This window comes from Syngnathoides biaculeatus, chromosome 6 (genome assembly GCF_019802595.1).
Source record: "Syngnathoides biaculeatus isolate LvHL_M chromosome 6, ASM1980259v1, whole genome shotgun sequence".
Taxonomy (NCBI): Eukaryota; Metazoa; Chordata; class Actinopteri; order Syngnathiformes; family Syngnathidae; genus Syngnathoides; species Syngnathoides biaculeatus.
Window position 1 is genome coordinate 5,553,365 of NC_084645.1, and position 19,480 is coordinate 5,572,844.

Genomic DNA, 19,480 nt, shown 5'->3' on the forward strand with positions numbered 1-19,480 from the left:
GAAAAAAATCTGTTTAAATGAATACCACAGAGGGGAAATTTTTCATTTTTACTGGCTCCACCATGTAAGCATTCACAGTGCAGTGTGGAAATTTTAAATCCCAAGGCTAATAACCTGACTTAATCAGAGTCCAGAGGCAACTACTCTAGAGTCCAATTAATATGACAAGACTGGAGGTGTTGGTTAAAGCTGCCCTGCCATATAAACACACGTACAGACATACCAGTTTTAAGTTTTCAGTTCTGAAGAAGCATTGCCAGACATAACCCTTTCCAGATCGTCTATAAATGGAGGACGTTCAGCACGGTTGCTTCTCTCTCTAGAAACCATTCTGTAAATATGGCTGCAAGAGCATTGCACAGAATGCTTAGGTGAAAAAATATACAAAGCGCTGTCTGTAGGCTTACAGAAGTCTATGGAACATGCAAACATTTCTGTTGATTTATGATCAGTCAAGCACACAATTGGTATTTTTGAAAGACACCACAGTCCTAGCCACTGCTGTCTAACAAAACAAAAAAACATTATTAGTTTGAGGTTGGCAAAAGCGAGCCTTGATGGCCCACAATACTACTGCTAAACTATTGTTTGGAAAGATGAAACCAAAATTCTGTTTTGGGGAAGTAACGCACCATCTAAACTAAAGTATGGTGAAAGGAGCATTATGTTTTGGGACAGCCTGGCTTCCTTAGGACCTGGATGCATTGCAAATTTCCAGGAGGACCATCTGCTTGCCAAATTAATCTTAACAGAAGATTGGTGTTGAAATAGGACAAAAACCCAAAGGATAGAAATAAATGAACAACCAAAAGTGTTCAACAGAAGAAAATATACCTTCTGGAGTCTCCCACTCAGAGTCTTGACCTCATTCCGATGAAGATTTTCTTGCATCACCTCATGAGAGTTTAAAGAATTCCAATTAAAGAATAATTGTTCCTCCTAACAATTGTGCAGGTTTGATCTGCAACTCCAATAAATGTTTGGTTGGTTACTGCCGAGGTAGTCTCAACTAGTTATTAAATCTAACAATTCACCTACTTTTCCCAGCCTGTACCGTGATGTTTATATGGTGTGTGTTTGTGTAAAAACATGAAAACGTTTTTTGTAGTATTTAAGAAAACTTTTTGTATCTTGAATTTTCAGAAAATCAAAATCAGACTACCGAACTGATTAAAGCAAAAATTCTGATTTTTCTAAGGGTCTATAAGATAAAATTTCTTGCAACTGCAAACACAGTCAACAGCTACAGTATATGAAGATGGATAAAATTGGTATCACCTTTCGGTTCAAGAAAGATGACCCCACAAAGTTCTGTTAAATAATTTGAAACTCACAGCAGCAATATTAAAGCAAAAGTTGCTTAAAATCCCTCATTGCTTTATTATTTTAGTCCTAGAAAAAAATTGGCCCAGACAAAATAAATTGTTTTGAAAGTAATGTTTTGTTGGACAAATTTTTCTGCCCATCAATGCAATACATCAAGTTCTAACCCTTAATGAAACAGGTGTAGCTACTAGCAGGTAGCAGTTATTATGGCACAATCCTCCTAAACAAACTGCTCTACCTGTCAGATTGGAAAGGTACCTTCTCCTATCACAAATGTTGAATACAATTCATATCAGGGCCCTGCAATATAGTCTAAAAATTTGTTTGTATACTCTGGTATTTTTAGCCATTTGTTTAAGCTCCTTTTCTGTTGGAGGTTACATGATCGGCAATTTAGACCCAGCTTTGACTTTGGGCAGCACTTTTTGTTCCAGTCAATTCAAGGTGAAGAATGTCAAGGTGACCACTTTTTATTTTTCTCTATGTTTGGACAGCCCTGCTTTAGAGTCATCATATTTGTGTTTCTTACATCAGTGTTAATTAGATTGTGCTTAGCAAAGCTTGGTTGTCTCCCTGTGCATATGGAATTAATTGATGGCATAAGATTAATCGCAGACTTCTCAGATGTAAATAAAAACTATCACCACAGAGTCCTACTGATGTATGGTAAAGGTTACTGAAAGCATTTCCATTGTTCTCCATTGCTTCCCGCTCCGATACTGTAATATCTTCCAATGTGCTATCATCAGATTGAAGACGATGGAGTGTAATAAACAAAAATGAAGACAAGACTATTTGGAGTTTTGAATCCAGTGGCACACAAAAGTTAACCACATTCCACACTAAACTGCAAATTGGTCTTAGTTTTAAAACAAATTTTGTCATTGGGATCAAACATATCTGCAATACAAATTATAATGGTGTCCGAACTGACACAATCATGAAACATTTAATAAATGTCCAGACATTGAAGTCATATTTTTTTAAGAATTAGCTCTCAAACAAGTGTAACCAGAAAGTCCACACTTGGCACATGCAGAGAACAACAAACGCAAATGCCTTTCGTACCAACATCGAGAGCTTCACTGATCATACGGACTATGTGCAGCTCTGCTTTTTCAGACTGTAGTAAGGCATTTGCTTAAAAATGGGAGATCTTCCAAGTCCAGTTCAACTGTAACATATAATTCAATAAGATTCAGAATACCTTCTTACTCAAAGACACATTTTTGAGGAAAATTGCAACTCACAAAAGATTTATCGTGCTTTGTTGTGGAATTGGACACTTGAAAGACGACCAGGCACATTTCAGACACTCCCACCATGAGTGTGCAAAAAAATTGCATGGAAATTTTCTACAATAAGGGCCTGCACAGTTGACAAGTGATTTACATATCTGCCTCACAGTTATTAAGTTGTGGGTTTTAACTTCAGATCAGCCCTCCTGTGTAGAACCGTCATCTTTTACCTGTATTTGTATGGGGTTTTGTCAAGGAATCCTCCGCTCTCCCTCCCCCGAATTCAACAAACGTGAATTTTAAGTTATTTGAAGACTAAATTCTCAAAAAATGTGAGCGTGGTAACAAATAAGGTGACTCTGACGTGGTTGTCACTGCCAAAGCCTCCCACCACCAACAACTTGATAAACTACAGTCCATAAAATTGAGTTGGGACAAATCTACAATGATAGAATTACAGTAAGTAAGTTTCTTTTGCCTTGTCCCTTTCGGGGTCGCCACAGCTTGTCATCTCAGATGAACGCACATAGATATGTTTAGCACAAGATGCCCTTCCTGACTCAACCCTTCTCAAGGAGTGGAAGCCCCAGTGGGATACGAAGCCACAGAATGACAGTATTATTTGCATATGTCACAGATTCAAACATTACTTCTGGAAGTTCAGTTATGTATGTGGAACGCAAAGACAGCAATTAACAATATGTTTCATTTTAAAACATGCACGCAAGGAAACGCAGAACCCTCACTGGAACAATTGCTGGCACACCAGTGACACTCCTTGGTATTTTAGAGTTACTGCAATGTTTACCTCCATTCAGGGTTTCCTCAAATGAAGATAAAATATTTTTGATATTTTGTAGCGCCGGAGAAAAGGAGTCAGAGGCGGAGTGTCGGACACAGGAAGAGAACTTGCTTTATTGCTCGACATCAAAACACTACTCGCATAACGGCGGGAACTCTGTTAACCTTTCCTCCGGAAGCGCAACAACAAAAACAGTCCGTGCGGAACCCCGCACCCCAAATCGAGGTCCCGCGGGTGAATTATGTAAACACCACACAAGCCCCCCCAGAATTCACCCATAGTCAAAATCCTTGTGCCGTGGAGGGATGATGACCCGACCCCGGCGGGTGTGCACTGTAGGGGCCGAGGGGGGCGGGGCCACACTGTCCATTGAGTCACGGGACAAGGGCTCAGGCGGGGTCAAGGGTACCCCGGCGGGCGCAGGGGCACAGGGCAAAGGGGGACGACCCCGGCGCGGGGGGAGGGCCAACCCCAAAGGCTGGGCAATGTCCAGGTGCGCGGGTTTGACCCTGTCCACGGAAACAGTCTCGGGTCTGCCGCCAATGTCCACGAGCAGGCTCTTATCCCCGTGCTCCAGGACCCTGAACGGCCCGTCGTATGGGGGGCGGAGAGGTCCACGGTGGGCGTCATGACGAACAAACACAAAATCCGCAGAGCGCAGGTGACGGGGCAGCCGGGCAGCTGGGGTGCCATGTTGCGACGTGGGAACCGGCGCGAACCCTTTTGCGGCCTCCAGCAGGGAGGACCGTTGCCTGGCTGCGGACCAGGGCGCTGTGGCGTCCGGGATGAATTCGCCGGGGACCCGCAGTGGCTGGCCGTAGACGAGTTCGGCGGATGAGGACAACAGGTCCTCCTTGGAGGCGCACCTGAGGCCGAGCATGACCCACGGGAGCTTATCCAACCAGTTGCCGTCCGTCAAGCCGGCACGCAGGGCTGCTTTCATGGAGCGGTGGAACCGCTCGCAAAGACCGTTCGCCTGGGGGTGATAGGCGGTAGTGCGGTGCAGCTTGACCCCCAAACTCTCAGCGACTGCGTTCCAGAGTTCAGAGGTAAACTGAGGGCCACGATCTGAAGAAAGGTCGCACGGTGTCCCGAAGCGTGCAACCCACGTGCCGATGAACGTCCGGGCCACGTCTGACGACGTTGTCGAGGAGAGGGGAACGGCTTCGGGCCAGCGGGTCGTCCTGTCCACCATGGTGAGCAAGTAGGTGAATCCGTGCGAGGGAGGAAGTGGACCTACCAAGTCGACGTTGACGTGGTCAAACCTCCTCTCGGGGACAGCGAAGGGCTCCAAAGGGGCTTTTGTGTGGCGATGCACCTTAGCCCGCTGACAGGCCACGCACGAGTCGACCCAGGCCTGCACATCTTTCTTGAGACCGCGCCACACGAACTTCTGGGCCACCAGCCTCACGGACGGTTTCCTTCCGGGGTGGGAGAGGTTGTGGACCGCCTCGAAAACAGCTCTTCGCCAGTTTGCAGGGATCAGCGGCCGAGGCTGGTCAGCCGAGAGGTCGCACAGCAACCTGACGCCCGAGTCACCAACCGCGACTTCCTCCAGGCGCAAACCCGTGTCAGAAGTCTTGAGGGCCTGCACCCCGTGGTCCGAGGCCTGGTCTGCGCTCATGCGGGAGTAGTCGAGACCCAGATGCACAGTGCCGACGATCGCCCTGGAGAGGCAGTCCGCGACCACATTGGATTTGCCGGCGATGTGTTGGATGTCCGTAGTGTACTCAGAGATGAACGACAGTTGGGGTTGCTGGCGGGCGGACCACGGCTCGGCCACCTTGGACATGGCGAAAGTGAGGGGTTTATGGTCCACATATGCCGTGAACTCACGGCCTTCCAATAGGGAGCGGAAGTGGCGGATCGCCAGCCAGAGGCCGAGGAGCTCTCTATCGAACGTGCTGTATTTGCGCTCCCTGGGGACCAGCTGACGGCTGAAAAAGGCAAGCGGTTGCCAGGCGCCGCCGACCCACTGTTCGAATACGGCTCCAACAGCGTAGTCCGATGCATCGGTAGTGAGAGCGACAGGGGCCCCGTGGGTCGGGTGAGCCAGCATAGCGGCACGACTCAGTGCGGCCTTCGTAGCCTCGAAGGCTTCCATCCTCTCGGCCGTCCATTCAACGTCCCGGTTGGGGGCCTTGTCTTTAAGAGCCTCATAGAGCGGGCGCATGATGTGGGCCGCCCGGCGGATGAACCGGTGGTAGAAAGTCACCATCCCCAGGAACTCCCGGAGGCCCCGAGCCGAGCGAGGTCGGGGAAAAGCGGAGACGGCCTCCACCTTTGCCGGAAGGGGTCGGCGCCGTTCTTGTCTATGAGGTGCCCGAGGAACTGGATAGAGGGCACCCCGAAAACACACTTCGCCGGGTTGATGATCAGGCCATGCTGCTCAAGTCTTGCGAAGAGGTCGCGGAGGTGCATCAGATGTTCATCCTCCGAGGAGCTGGCGACGAGGATGTCATCCAAATAGACGAACACAAATGGCAAGTCCCTGAGCACAGAATCCATTAAACGCTGGAAAGATTGTGCCGCGTTTTTAAGACCAAACAGCATCCTCAGAAACTCAAACAGTCCAAACGGAGTGATTACAGCTGTCTTGGGAACGTCTGAGGGGTGCACGGGAACCTCGTGATACCCGCGCACCAGGTCGACCTTGGAGAACAAGATTTTGCCTGCCAGGTGGGCTGAGAAGTCCTGAATGTGTGGAACAGGGTAGCGGTCGGGCGTAGTGGCGTCGTTAAGGCGGCGGTAGTCAACACACGGTCGCCACCCACCACTCGGTTTAGGGACGATGTGTAGTGGCGAGGCCCACGGGCTATCCGAGCGGCGGACGATGCCCAGACGCTCCATGTTGGCAAACTCGGACTTAGCGACTGCTAGCTTCTCGGGATCAAGCCATCGGGCCCTCGCGTGAATCGGGGGGCCCTTGGTCTCAATGTGGTGCTCGACCCCATGTTTAGTCGTGGCAGAGGAGAAAGTGGGCCGTGTCAAGGCAGGGAACTCACCAAGGAGGAGTTGGTACTTGGTGCCGTCCGATAGCGAACTGGAGAGACCACCATAAGTCGCCTCATTGCGGACGCAGGCGACCGTGGAAAAAGTCAGTGCATCCACCAGACGGCCCCTCTTAACATCCACCAGCAGCCCGTGGGCACAAAAAAAATCAGCGCCGAGGAGAGGGAATGAGACATCCGCAGTGACAAAGTCCCATGTGAAGCACTGACTCCCGAAACACAAGTCCACAGTCCTCATGCCATAAGAGCGGATAGGGGAGCCATTAGCGGACAGTAGGGGTGGCCCATGAGTCCCGCCAGCGGCGTCCTCCGCAGTGGCCGTCAGGACGCTCCTCTGGGCGCCGGTGTCGCAAAGGAATTTGCGCCCGGAAAGGTTGTCCTTGACGAACAGCAGCCGGCTCTTCGCGCCCACGCTCACGGCCGCTGCGAAGCATGGGCTTTGGCGTTTCCCGACGCGTCGTAGTTGCAAGGGGCGCGGCACCTCTTCGCTTTCGCACCGAAACGGGCATGGAAGTAGCACAAGCCTGTGCCAGCACGGCCGTCGGTGCCGAAGGGGCCCCTGCTGGATGCCACCCCCGCGCCCGAAGGTGAGTAACTGCGCGTCGCGGCCAGCGTCTCAGGGGAGAAGCGCTGGGTTGCCAGGAAGAAACGGTCGGCCTCCTCGGCCAGGGCCCGGGGCTCAGTGACAGTACTGTTCGCGAGCGCCGTCTGAACATTCCATGAAAATGAAATTGGGCTCTTCCGTGCCCAGCAGGTTTAGCATCATTTCCATGAGTTCGGAAGGTTTGCTGTCCCCCAGTCCATTAATAGCCAACAGACGTCGGGCACGTTCCGGCCGTGAAAGCTCAAAAACCTTGAGAAGGTGAGCCTTGATCCCAGCATACTTATCTCGGGCCGGGGGAGAGGTGATGAAGTTCACTGCTCTGGCCGCCGTTGAGCTCCCGAGTACTGAGACAACGTGGTAGTAACGCGTGGAATCATCTGAGATCCCGCGGAAGGTGAACTGAGCCTCAGTCTGTGCGAACCACGCTGCCGCGGACGTCTCCCAAAGCTCCGGCAATTTGAGGATGGCGGTTGCCATGTTCGTTTCAGTCTCGAAAACGCCGGGACTGACGTCGGGGTCACCAGTGTAGCGCCGGAGAAAAGGAGTCGGAGGCGGAGTGTCGGACACAGGAACAGAACTTTCTTTATTGTTCGACATCAAAACACTACTCGCATAACGGCGGGAACTCTGTTTACCTTTCCTCCGGAAGCGCAACAACAAAAACAGTCCGTGCGGAACCCCGCACCCCAACTCGAGGTCCCGCGGGTGAATTATGTAAACACCACAATTTCATGAATTCTGCAGATATATTCCAAATCTATGCATTTATGTCTGTGTCACTGTGTCAGCTTTACATGTCCAGCTGATGGTTTTGAGAGCTGTTCACCTTTCTTGCTACGGAGCCAATTCGTACTAAGTGGTGCATTGAACATAAGCAGTTGATGTGCCAAGATTAAAGTTTCATTCTATATCTTTAATCTAAGAATAAGAGTACAAAGTTGGGAGTGTTCTACATTAATATATGATTGATGTCATCCATCCATTTTCTGAGACACTTATCCTTACGAGGGTCACGGAAGTGCTGAAGTCAATCCCAGCTGTCATCGGGCAGGAGGAAGGGGACACCCTGAACTGGTTGCCATCCAATCGCAGGGCACATGGAGACAGACAACGGTTGCACTCGCAGTCACACCTAGGGGCAATTTAGAGTGTCCAATTAATGTTGCATGTTTTTGGGATGTGGAGGAAACTGAAGTGCCGGGAGAAAACCAACACCGGCACGGGGGAACATGCCACACAGGCGGATCTGCGCTCGTTATTTCGTTGTATGCATAAAGACTGAAGATTTTTTATTTGATTTGATTTGATTTGATGAAACCATACTGTTGCTCACAGATACTTGCTTCAGTTCAGAGTCTACCCTCTACTACTATTTACCATAAGTTCATTGTTTGGCTCATCAACTTTATTCCTCTATAGTTCCCACTGCTTTGCAAATTGCCTCTGTTCTTAAAAATGGGAACTAGCACCCTTTTCCTCCACTCTTCCGGCACCTTCTTACGCACTACTATTTTGTTAAATAAGTTGGTCAAAAACTCCAAAGACACCTCTCCAAATTGCTTGCATACCTCCACAGGTATGTCATCAGGACCAACTGCCTTTCAATTTTTCATCCTCTTTAGTGCCTCTCTAATTTCCCCCTTACTCATCATTGCCACTTCCTGGTCCATCACACTTGCCTCTTCTACTCTTCTGTCTCTCTCATTTTCTTTGTTCATCAACTTAAAGTATTCTTTCCATCAATTTCACAAACTACTGGCACCAGTCAACATATTTCCATTTCTATCCCTAACACATTTCCATATCTAACCTTAATCACCCTTACCTGCTGCACATCCCTCCCATCTCCATCCCGCTGTCTTGCCAATCTGCATAGATCCTTTTATCCTTCTTTCATGTCCAACCTGGTGTACATGTCGTCATATGCCTCTTCTTTAGCCTTCGCCACCTCTACCTTTGCCCTACGTTGCATCTCAATGTATTCTTTTGCCTCTCCTCAGTCCTCTCAGTGTCCCACTTCTTCTTTGCTAATCTCTTTCCTTGTATGACTTCCTGTATTTTGGGGTTCCACCAACAAGCCTCCATCTTCCTTTCCTACCAGAAAACACACCAAAATACTCTCCTGCTTCTCTCTCTGATCCTCTTGACTGAAGTAGTCCAGTCTTCCAGAAGCTTGTCCTGTCCATCGAGAGCCTGTCTCAATTCTTTCCAAAAGGCAGCACAACATTCTTCCTTTCTCAGTTTCCACTACATGGTTCTCTAGTCTTCCATTGTCTTCTTAATCTTTCTCCCCACCACTAGAGTCATTTTACACACCACCATCCCATGCCGTTGAGTTACACTATCCTCTACTACTACGTTACAGTCAGTAGCCTCCTTCAGATTACATTGTCAGCACTTGTGTGGTTCGAACTCCGCTCTTGTAGGTCACCTTATGTTCCTGCCTCTTGTGGGAAAAGGTGATCACTAATGCCATTTCCATCCTTTTTGCAAAGTCCACCCCCATCTGTCCCTGAAACCTCCTTTCCTGGATGCCGTACTTACCCATCACTTCTTCATCGCCCCTATTTCCTTCACCAACATCTTCTTCTTTTCCTTTCAGCTTGTCCTGTTAGGGGTCACCACAGCATCTCATCCTTTTCCATCTAAGCCTATCTCATGCATCTCCTTCTCTAAAACCCACTGTCCTCATGTCCTCCCTCACAACATCATCAACCTTTTCTTTGGTCTTCCTCTCGCTCTTTTGCCTGGCAGCTCCATCCTCAGAACCCTTCTACCAATATACTTTCACTCCAGATCACAATATCATTTGTGAACATCATAGTCCAAGGGAATTCCAGTCTAACCTCATCTGTCAGCCTATCCATTACTACCGCAAACAGGAAGGGGTTCAGCACGGAAGCAGCTGTTCTGCTGCCCTCATACATGTCCTGTACTATTCTAACTTATTTCTCTGCCACACCAGACTTGCGCATGCAGTACCACAGTTCCTCTCTTGGTACTCTGCCATAGACTTTCTCTAGGTCTACAAAGACACAATGTAGCTCCTTCTGACTTTCTCTGTACTGTTCCACGAACATCCTCAAGGCAAATAATGCATCTGTGGTACTCTTTCTAGGCATTAAACCATACTGTTGCTCGCAGATACTTCTGTCCTGAGTCTAGCCTCCACTACTCTTTCCCATAAATTCATTGTGTAGCTCATCATCTTTATTCCTCTATAGTTTCCACAGCTCTGAACATTGCCTTTGTTCTTAAAAATAGGGCATCTTCTTTCCTGCTATATTCTATTGAATAAGTTGGCCAAAAAACTCTACAGCCACCTCTCCAAATTGCTTCCATACCTCCACTGGTATGTCATCAGGACCAACTGTCTTTCCATTTTTCATTCTGTTCAGTTCCTCTCTTGCTTCCCCCTTACTAATCATTGCCACTTCCTGGTCATTCACGGTTGCCTCTTCAACCTTGTTCGACCTTCTCTCCCATTCTCTTCATTCATTAACTTCTCAAAGTACTCTTTCCACTACGTAGCATACTTCTGGTACCAGTCAACATATTTCCATCGCTATCCTTAATCACCTTTACTTGTTGTACATCCTTCCCATCTCTATCCCGCTGTCTGGCGAAACTGTAGAGATCCTTTTCTCCCTCTTTCGTATCCAACTCGGTGTACATGTCATCATATGCCTCTTGTTTAGCCTTGGCCACCTCTACCTTTTCCCTACGTCGCATCTCAATGTATTCCGTCCGCCTCCCAGTCCTCTCCATGTCCCATTTGTTCTTCGCTAATCTATTTCCTTGGATGACTTCCTGTATTTTGGGGTTCCACCACCAAGTCCTTCTCCCCTTTCCTACCAGAAGGCACCCAAAGTACTCTCCTGTCTACCTCTCTGAGTACCTTGGCAGTAGTATTCCAGTCTTCCAGGAGCTCTTCCTGTCCATCTTGAGCCTGATCACTTCTTTCCAAAAGGCCAGACAACATTCTTCCTTTCTCAACTTCCACCACCTGATTCTCTGCTCTAACTTTGTCTTCTTAATCTCCCTACCCGCTACCAGAGTTATCCTACACATTACCATCCTATGCTGTCGAGCTACACTCTCTCCCACCACTACCTTCCAATCAGTAGGCTCCTTCAGATTACATCGTCTGCACAAAATATAATCCACCTGCGTGCTCCTACCTTGTAGGTCACTCTTTGTTCCTGTCTCTTCTGGAAATAAGTGTTCACCACTGCCAATTCCATCCTTTTTGTGAAGTCCACCACCATCTGAGCCTCAAAGTTCCTTTGCTGAATGCCGAATTTACCCATCACTTCTTCATCGCTCCTGTTTCCTTCGCCAACATTTCCAATGAAATCTGCACCAATCACAACTCTGTCTCTCTCTGGGATGCTCAGGACTACTTCGTCTAGTTCCTTCCAAAATTTATCTTTCAACTCAAGGTCACATCCTATTTGTGGGGCATAGCCCCTAATCCCATGATACACAATACCCTCAATTTCAAATTTCAGCCTCATCACTCGAGCTGATACTCTTTTCATCTCTAAGACATTCTTAGCCAGCTCGTCAGCTCTTCTTCCATCAAGTCTCGGTCACATGCTACCTGTGGGGAATAGCCACTAATCGTTTTATACATAACATGCTCAAATTAAAGTTTCGGCCTCACCACTCAATCTGATATTCTTTTCACCTCAAAGACTTTTTTAGCCACCTCTTCCTTTAAAATAACTCCTACTCCATTTCACTTCCTATCTACTCCTTGGTAAAATAATTTAAACCCGGCACCTAAACATCTAGCCTTACTACCTTTCCACCTGCTTTTTTGGATGCACAATATATCAACCTTTCTCCTAATCATCATGTCAATCAACTCCTGGGCTTTTTCTGTCATACTCCCAACATTCAATGTCCCTACAGTCAGTTGTAGGCTCTGTGCATTCCTCTTTTTTTTCTGCCAATGAATACACTTTCCTCCTCTTCTTTGTCTTCGACCCACTGTAGCTAAATTTCCACCGACGCCCTGCAGGTTAACAGTGCCGGGGCATTGTTAACCCGGGGCATGACCCATTCGGTATGGTATTCTTTAGATGAACGCTCATATTTGTTTGGCAAAGTTTTAAGCCGGTTGCCCTTCCTGACTTAACCCTCTGCATTTATCCGGGTTTGGGATCGGCCTACAGATTCCACTGGCTTGTGCCCCCATAGGGCTGGATTCTAACTCCCATACAAACTTCCTCTAGTGTTTTTACTATACTGTTAGCACTTCTCACTTCTCGTTGATGGATGTTGTGAGGGACGACATGAGGGTAGTGGGTGTTCGAGAGGAGGATGCACAAGATAGGCTTAAATGAAAAAAGATGACATGCTGGGACACGGAACAAGCTGAAAGAAAAAAAAGTTAGCACTTCTCGCAGCTTTCACTCCACAAGGTCCTGACATTGAATCAACAAGCACAATAACATATTTGTCACTTCGTACAATTTTCTTCCGATGGATCCAACCAAGTCCATCCAAACTGATACCCACAGCACAGTGCTTTTGACAGCAAGTCCTTCTACTCTGTGTCCCGGGCATCCTGCATTGTACCTGTTACACAAATCACAATCTCGCAATGTGGCACAAGTGGCTTTTTCAAAGACCGAAAGTTCCTATCTCTCCAACTCCTTGTCCGTCAGGAGTGGTCCAACATGGCCACGTGTTTCATGTACTACCTGTACCACTTCCTTTAAGTTTTCTTCTGGGACTTCCTTTCCTTTTTGGGGTCCTGTCCACTTTTTCAGAACCTACAACTACTACTTCTTTCTCAGAAGTATTCATCATTGTTCCCTTTCCAGTGGACCCTTTTTTTTAGTGTGGGCTTTCTGGTGGATGACATTGATATTTAAATTGAGCCGTATTCATGCTACTTTTTTCCATAACTCACAGTGAGCAATTTCTTTTCTTTTCACTCTTTCATAGCTATTTTCTTCCCCCAAAAATGTCTCCACTAAGAGCTTAAAAGCATTAATAAATATGTTTTTTTTTTCATGTTTTGGTCAACAACCTCTAACAGCCCTTCCAACAACACAATAACCTGTCCAGCCTGTGCACTGCCAATAATGCGACCTCTGCAGCAACATTTCTCCACACCATTCTATTTGAGAATAAAACCCCAGTGAACTTGCCTGTTGAAAGAGCCATGTTGGACCAAAAATACCCAAAACAAATCTACTGGTGGATGACATTAAGATTTGAATTGAGCCGTATTCATGCTATTTTTTTCCATAACTTATAGTGAGGAATTTATTTTCTTTTCACTCCTTCATAGCTATTCTCTTCCCCCCAAAAAATGTCTACTCTAACAGCTTGAAAGCATTAATAACTATGATATTTTTTTTTTTTTATGTTTTGGTCAACAACCTCTCACAGCTCTTCCAACAACGCAATAACTTGTCCAGCCTGTGCACTGCCTATAATTCGACCTCTGCAGCAGTATTTCTCCACACCATTCTATTTGAGAATAAAATCCCAGTGAACTTGCCCGTCACCAACTTTCATGGATCAATCGGTGTAAAGCAGGGGTCAGCAACCCAAAATGTCGAAAGAGCCATGTTGGATCAAAAATCCAAAAAACATCTGTCTGGAGCCGCAAAAAAAAAATAAAATCTTTACATAACCCTTATGGTTAAGGTAATACATGGTGTATGTCTCACTATCCAAATGACATAATGAACATTCATGATTCAATGCGCTTCCTGGAGAGAATGACAAACCATGTGACAATTCTGCTGTACGATGGCGTTTTAAGTTTAACTTTCAGTATTGATGCATTGTGTTTTGCTTCACTGATAAAATTGTAGAAATTTAATAAAAACGTTTTTATGTCATTATTATTTGGAGGATTAAAATAAAGATAATGGAACATATCTCCTGTAATTTCAGACCTCCCCATTGTAATAAAATGCAGCCTGCAATTATAAAAACAAAACAGCAGCCTTTCGAAAAGGTAAAGTTTATAAAACAAAAATAATAGTTTAAGTTTGATTTCTGTTCATTATTTTCTTTAGTTTTCACCGAATGGTAAGACAGGGACCTGCCCCGCTGAGCTCAAAGAAGCACATATTCATTGTCAGAAATGTTGACACTTAATACTCATAAGATACATTTTTACAGCATTAGAAAACATTAAGAATGTTTGTGTCATGTTTGTTCTTCTACATAAATCACATTGAAACAAAAATATATTTCTTTCCATCTTTTTCCATTTTCATACATTTTTGTAAAAGCTCCCGGGAGCCACTAGGGCAGCACAGAAAAGAGCTGTATGCAGCTCCGGAGCTGCAGGTTGCCGACCCCTGGTGTAAAGGATCCCGTCAGTCAGTTGGTACTCTTCTGGCTTTGGCTCTGCTCTTTTTCTGGTTGTTGTCGTTGCCGGTCCAATTTCAAGATCAGGATCTAGCAGGATGTCTTCGCACCTTACCCATATCACATTGGTTGCTTTTGTGTGTTCTATGGTGGTCTTCCATAGGAATTGATGAACTTGGCTCTGGGTAACTCCCAAAATGTCTTGTCCCTGTATCGGGTAGTTCAAAGTACCTCAGTATCTTGCCAACACCACCAGTTTTTTTTATTCCTGTGGATATATCCTTTCTCTTCTCCAGATGATAAAGTGTAACTCCAAAGTGCCATAGTTAGCTTTCCTTCATTGCTTACCAGAACCACAGTATCATTTCCCTCACACCTCACTGCTGCAACTAGATAGCCTTCTAGGCTTCTCGGCTCCGACTGCACAGCTTCATTGTCAGCTCGTTTCAGGTTTTCCAGGTTCTCCTGGTCCTGTGCATCCCATGGCCATGTCTTTGTTGCTTTCTCTATTGAGCTTTTCTTTAGGCGGGCATACAGATGTCGCACATGCTTCTAGTAATGAGGAACACAGCCATGAACATAGTTACACAATCCCAATATTCTTTAGAGTTCCTGCTCAGTTGCCCGTGGCAGGATTTGTTGAATTTTTTTGTTTATAGCTTTTTGACAACCCCAACTCTGATGTTATTTGAAAACCCAAATAATCTCCCTGAAATCCTTCCAGTTGACACTTTTTGAAGTTGAGTTTAAGTCCAGCCTCTGAAATTCTCTCAATCACAGCTTGCAGTTTGTCCAAATTTTCATCTTCGGTGTCATCTGCGATGTACACATTAAATAAAGATAAACCCCTTTCCTCCACTTTATGAATGTTAACTTCAGGTTCATCCACTGGTTTGTACCATTCCTTCAAATCATTACTTTTCATAGGTCCAATTCAAATTACTCAAGATCTCAATTCTTTTCAGTGTTTCTTAACTGGTTGTCGCTTATTTTGAGTTTTCTGTAAATGTTTTGTATCTTTTAATCTTCAAATGTTCTATGGCCCAAGAATCCAAACAATGCCTTTCCCAATGCCATATGGCATTGTGGTAATATCATCTGCTTCTATTACTTTCAGGCATCCCAATTCATTTCAGCTTTGCCAGGTCATGGAGACCTTTGCCCCTGTGTCCACTACATAGAGGACTCCTTCTATGTCTGCATAGATGTTATCACAGTGCCAGTAGACCCCTTCTAGGGTGACTCGAGCCACTTCAGCTTTTACTTCTCAGGCCTTCCCAAAGCTCCTACATCAAGGGACTCCCAAGGGGCTGCTTTTTCTTCTGGTGTCAATTTATTGTACTCTTTAGGCAAAAGATAATTTCCTGTACCTTTTTGAGAAATCTTCTTTTGGTCCTTGGAAGGAGTTCATTCCATTCATTTTGTTGCTGACCGTTGAGGTGGCTTTGAGTACATTGTTTTCTGTGGCTTCGGGACAGGTGCGCGTCCTTGTCCCATGTTTGTCGGTTCCCTAATAGGTTCTGGGTTGACTTTACACTTCTTTCACAAGTAGTTCGTCAGTCAATCCCATCATTTTATGGAGTCCTCTATTTTAGTCAGATTTTTATCTGGACTCTTCTTTTCCTTTTGGCTTGTCCCGTTAGGGGTTGCCACATCGTGTCATCATTTTCCATTTTGGCTCATCTCCTGCATTTTCCTCTCCAACCCCAACTGCCCTCATGTCTTCCCTCACAACATCCATCACCCTTCTCTCTGGTCTTCCTCTCGCTCTTTTGCCTGGCAGCTCCATCCTCAGGACCCTTCTACCAATATACTTACTCTCTCGCCTCTGGACATGTCCTCACCACTGTTTTAGAAACTTTTCCCTTCATCCAAGCAGAAACTCTTCTGTCACATAACACACTAGACACCTTCCGCCACCTGTTCCAACCTTCTTGGACCCGTTTCTTCACTTCCTTACCACATTCAACATTCCTCTGGATTGTTGACCCCAAGTATTTGAAGTCGTCCACCCTTGCTATCTCTTCTCCCTGGAGCCTCACTCTTCCCCCTCCAACCCTCTCTTTCACGCACATATATTCTGTTTTACATGGGCTAATCTTCATTCCTCTCCTTTGCAGTTTACAGTGCATGCCTCCATCTTTCAAATTTTCCTCCACCTGCTCCCTGCTTTCACTGCATATCACGATTCTGAAAACATCAAGATCCAAGGGGATTCCAGTCTAACCTCATCTGTCAGTCTATCTCTTACCACAGCAAACAGGAAGGGGCTCAGAGCTGATCCCCGATGCAGTCCCACCTCCACCTTAAATTCTTCTGTCACACCTACATCACGCCTCATCATTGTTCTGCTGCCATCATACGTCCTATACTATTTTGCTATACAGTGGTCCCTCAGTTCTCAAACACAATCCATTCCAGAAGGGCGGTTGAAAACCGAAACGTTCGAAAACCGAAGCGCGTTTTCCCATGAAAATGAATGGAAAATGAAATAATGGATTCCAAGCCTAAAAAAAATTTTTAAAGCGTTTTTTTTTATAGCTTTTCTTGATAATAAACTGCATAGTAGAAATACATGTATAGTTTAAATACTTTATATAATTAAATCATTTGAGAAATATATTTAATTTTTTGTTTAAAATGTATGGTTTAGCATTAAAGTATGCTAGGCTGGGAGTGCATTGCCGTATCTGTGGTGATTTGGCCACTAGCCTTGTAAACCTTTTTTTTTAAATTAACAAAAGTGCAGAATAACTTTAAACAAGCAATAATGAGGGGGGGAATAGACAAATTGTTTTTTATTTGCACAGAAAGTATGTAACATACACATTTTTTTAACTTGCATCCAGGGGTAGGGTTAATGGAACAAAGGAAAAAAGCAATACAAAACAACTGTTTCAAATGTCTTCGGTGGGGTGACTTGCCCCTTTTTAACAAAGAAAGATTCTTATGTAGACTGTTTCTGCCATCTTGTGAGCACCTTCCTGAAGTGGCTCATAACAATGTCATGGAAATTTTGCAGTCCTCTGCAACATTCTGCTTTGTTAGGGTGATGGAGTTCTACAAAATTATGGATGTCATTCTATTTGGCGCAGATAACTTTGATATCAGCACTTGAGAAATCCTTCCTGGCTTCAGCCTCATCAGAGGACACCTCCTCCCTTCCTGCACTGGACACTGGCACTGAACAGGTTGCCAGCCAGTTGAAGGGCACATGGAGACAGACCACAGTCACACTCACAATCACACTTGGGGGCAATTTAGAGTGTCCAATTAATGTTGCATGTTTTCGGGATGTGGGAGGAAACCGGAATAAAGCAATGCACGCATGGCGAGAACATGCAAACTCCTCACAGGTGGGGCCGAAATTGAACCCTGGACCTCAGCACTCTGAGGCCAACACTGTACAGCTGTGGCACCGTGCCGCCCCTCGACTGGCTCCATGTATGCAAAACCTTGTGCACTTGGGCATAGACAATTGTTTTGTTTTGTATTTCTCCATCTCTTTCACTTTAATAGAACAAAGGGACCTTTAGTCTGAACTTTAGTAAGAGGTGACAACTCATCAAACTTGTATCTTTTTCTTTCTTTTTGTTATAATAACCCAAAAAGATTGCTTACTTACTTATGGTGTCAGAAAAATATTTTGCCAAAACAAGCCTCTGCTTTTTAATACCTCAAATTCAAGATACATTCCTCTCAAAAAATCATAAAGTTCTAAAATTAAGCAAGATAATTACATTTTAAGATTTTAAAAAATCACAACCAGAGTTCTCGAATTAAACGATGTAATTTAATTTTCTGATTCTTAAATCATAATTAAAGTTCTAAAATGAAGCAGTCTAATTTTATTTTAATATTATTTTTTAAATCCAGGCGTGATTGTTGCAACAAACTCAAGCTTGGTAAGTGGCGGTAATTTTCCTTAACGTTGAATTCCACCCCCCATAATGAGACACGAAGAAGAAAAGGCGCTTGCGTTGAGAAAAATGTTTCCGGTTTTCTTCCTCATTTTTGTAGCTGGGAGCGGATGGACGTTCAGATGTTACTCGTAACTCTGATTGTATTCAAAAGACATTCACTTTAACCCTGAAATCATATTTTACTCGGCCTGCCCGTTCGTCAAATAGAAACTGCGATGAACTATTCTGACGAGGGCTCTGATGGATACTCATCGAGTGAAGATGCAGATTATGTCCCTTCAGGTGAGAACAGCCTTAACCACAATATAAACACTGCGTCTGTCTTTGGTTATTTTATACATGTGTACCGTTTGGTTGGAATCACACCATAAATAATTTCACCATAAAACAGTCGGCCATCATTAATTGTAAGCATTAATTGTTTAAGTAAGTGGAAGTAATTTTAGACATTTCCCGTTTTAGTTGCCCAATTGTGATTGACATGTTCTGTATCCCTGTTTTCCATCGTGACGTTTTCACGTTTCTTCTGTGCAAAAAATCCAAACGTGATCCAGTTTGTACACTATTACGGAAATCTTAGTGTAGCTCAACTTCTAATAGCTCAATAACTCCTCCAAATTTGATTGCCTTAACAGTCCATCTCCATTTAGTACAGCATCAGGTCGTACAGAATCAAGTAGCTATGTTACATGAGATTTCAAACTTATGGAATTGAAAAAACTCTGCTATCATTCATATATTTTAAGGTCTTGAGATTCTATCCCTAATCACACCCGCAACTTCATCTGCGAGGATGACTGACCACACCCATACATTTTTCAAACGTGAGTGACTGCTTTGAAGAGCCATGTCGTTTGTTGGTTTGGGCCCAGCGACTTTAATCAAGTCTACAATAACCACAATTTTCCACCAGGAAATTCAAGAGCATTTCGTGTTTCCCGCTGCCAACTTAACTTTTTCTCAACAAAGGTTTTATTTTACAGCAGGATTTGAAATCTGCCCTTAAGGCCAAAACGACCAATACCAGGTTTAAGAGAAAATAATAGTATTACATTGGCCAGGAAACTCTCCCGTCTTGAACCCCATAGAAAGTTTATAGGGTATTGTCAAGAGGAAGATTAGGAAACAGAAACGCCAAAATGCAGACAACCTGAAGGCCAGTATCAATGCAACTTCGGCAACAATAATACCTGAACTGTGCCAAAGGCTGATCACCTCATTTCTTGGCATTT

At 45.1% G+C, this 19,480-nt stretch overlaps 1 protein-coding gene across 3 annotated transcripts in view; it reads left to right on the forward strand.

Moving 5' to 3' along the window:
* The first annotated feature begins 18,303 nt into the window (after window positions 1-18,303).
* The window catches only part of cfdp1 (craniofacial development protein 1), a 33,433-nt gene continuing 32,256 nt past the window's right edge, over window positions 18,304-19,480 (forward strand). For 2 of the 3 annotated variants that reach the window (XM_061823860.1, XM_061823861.1), the window contains exon 1: window positions 18,307-18,530. In XM_061823860.1, the coding sequence (XP_061679844.1) occupies window positions 18,464-18,530 (67 nt within the window). In that variant the 5' untranslated portion in view covers window positions 18,307-18,463. Of the gene's footprint in view, window positions 18,531-19,480 lie in introns of all 3 variants that reach the window. The other variant, XM_061823862.1, reaches the window with a different exon arrangement.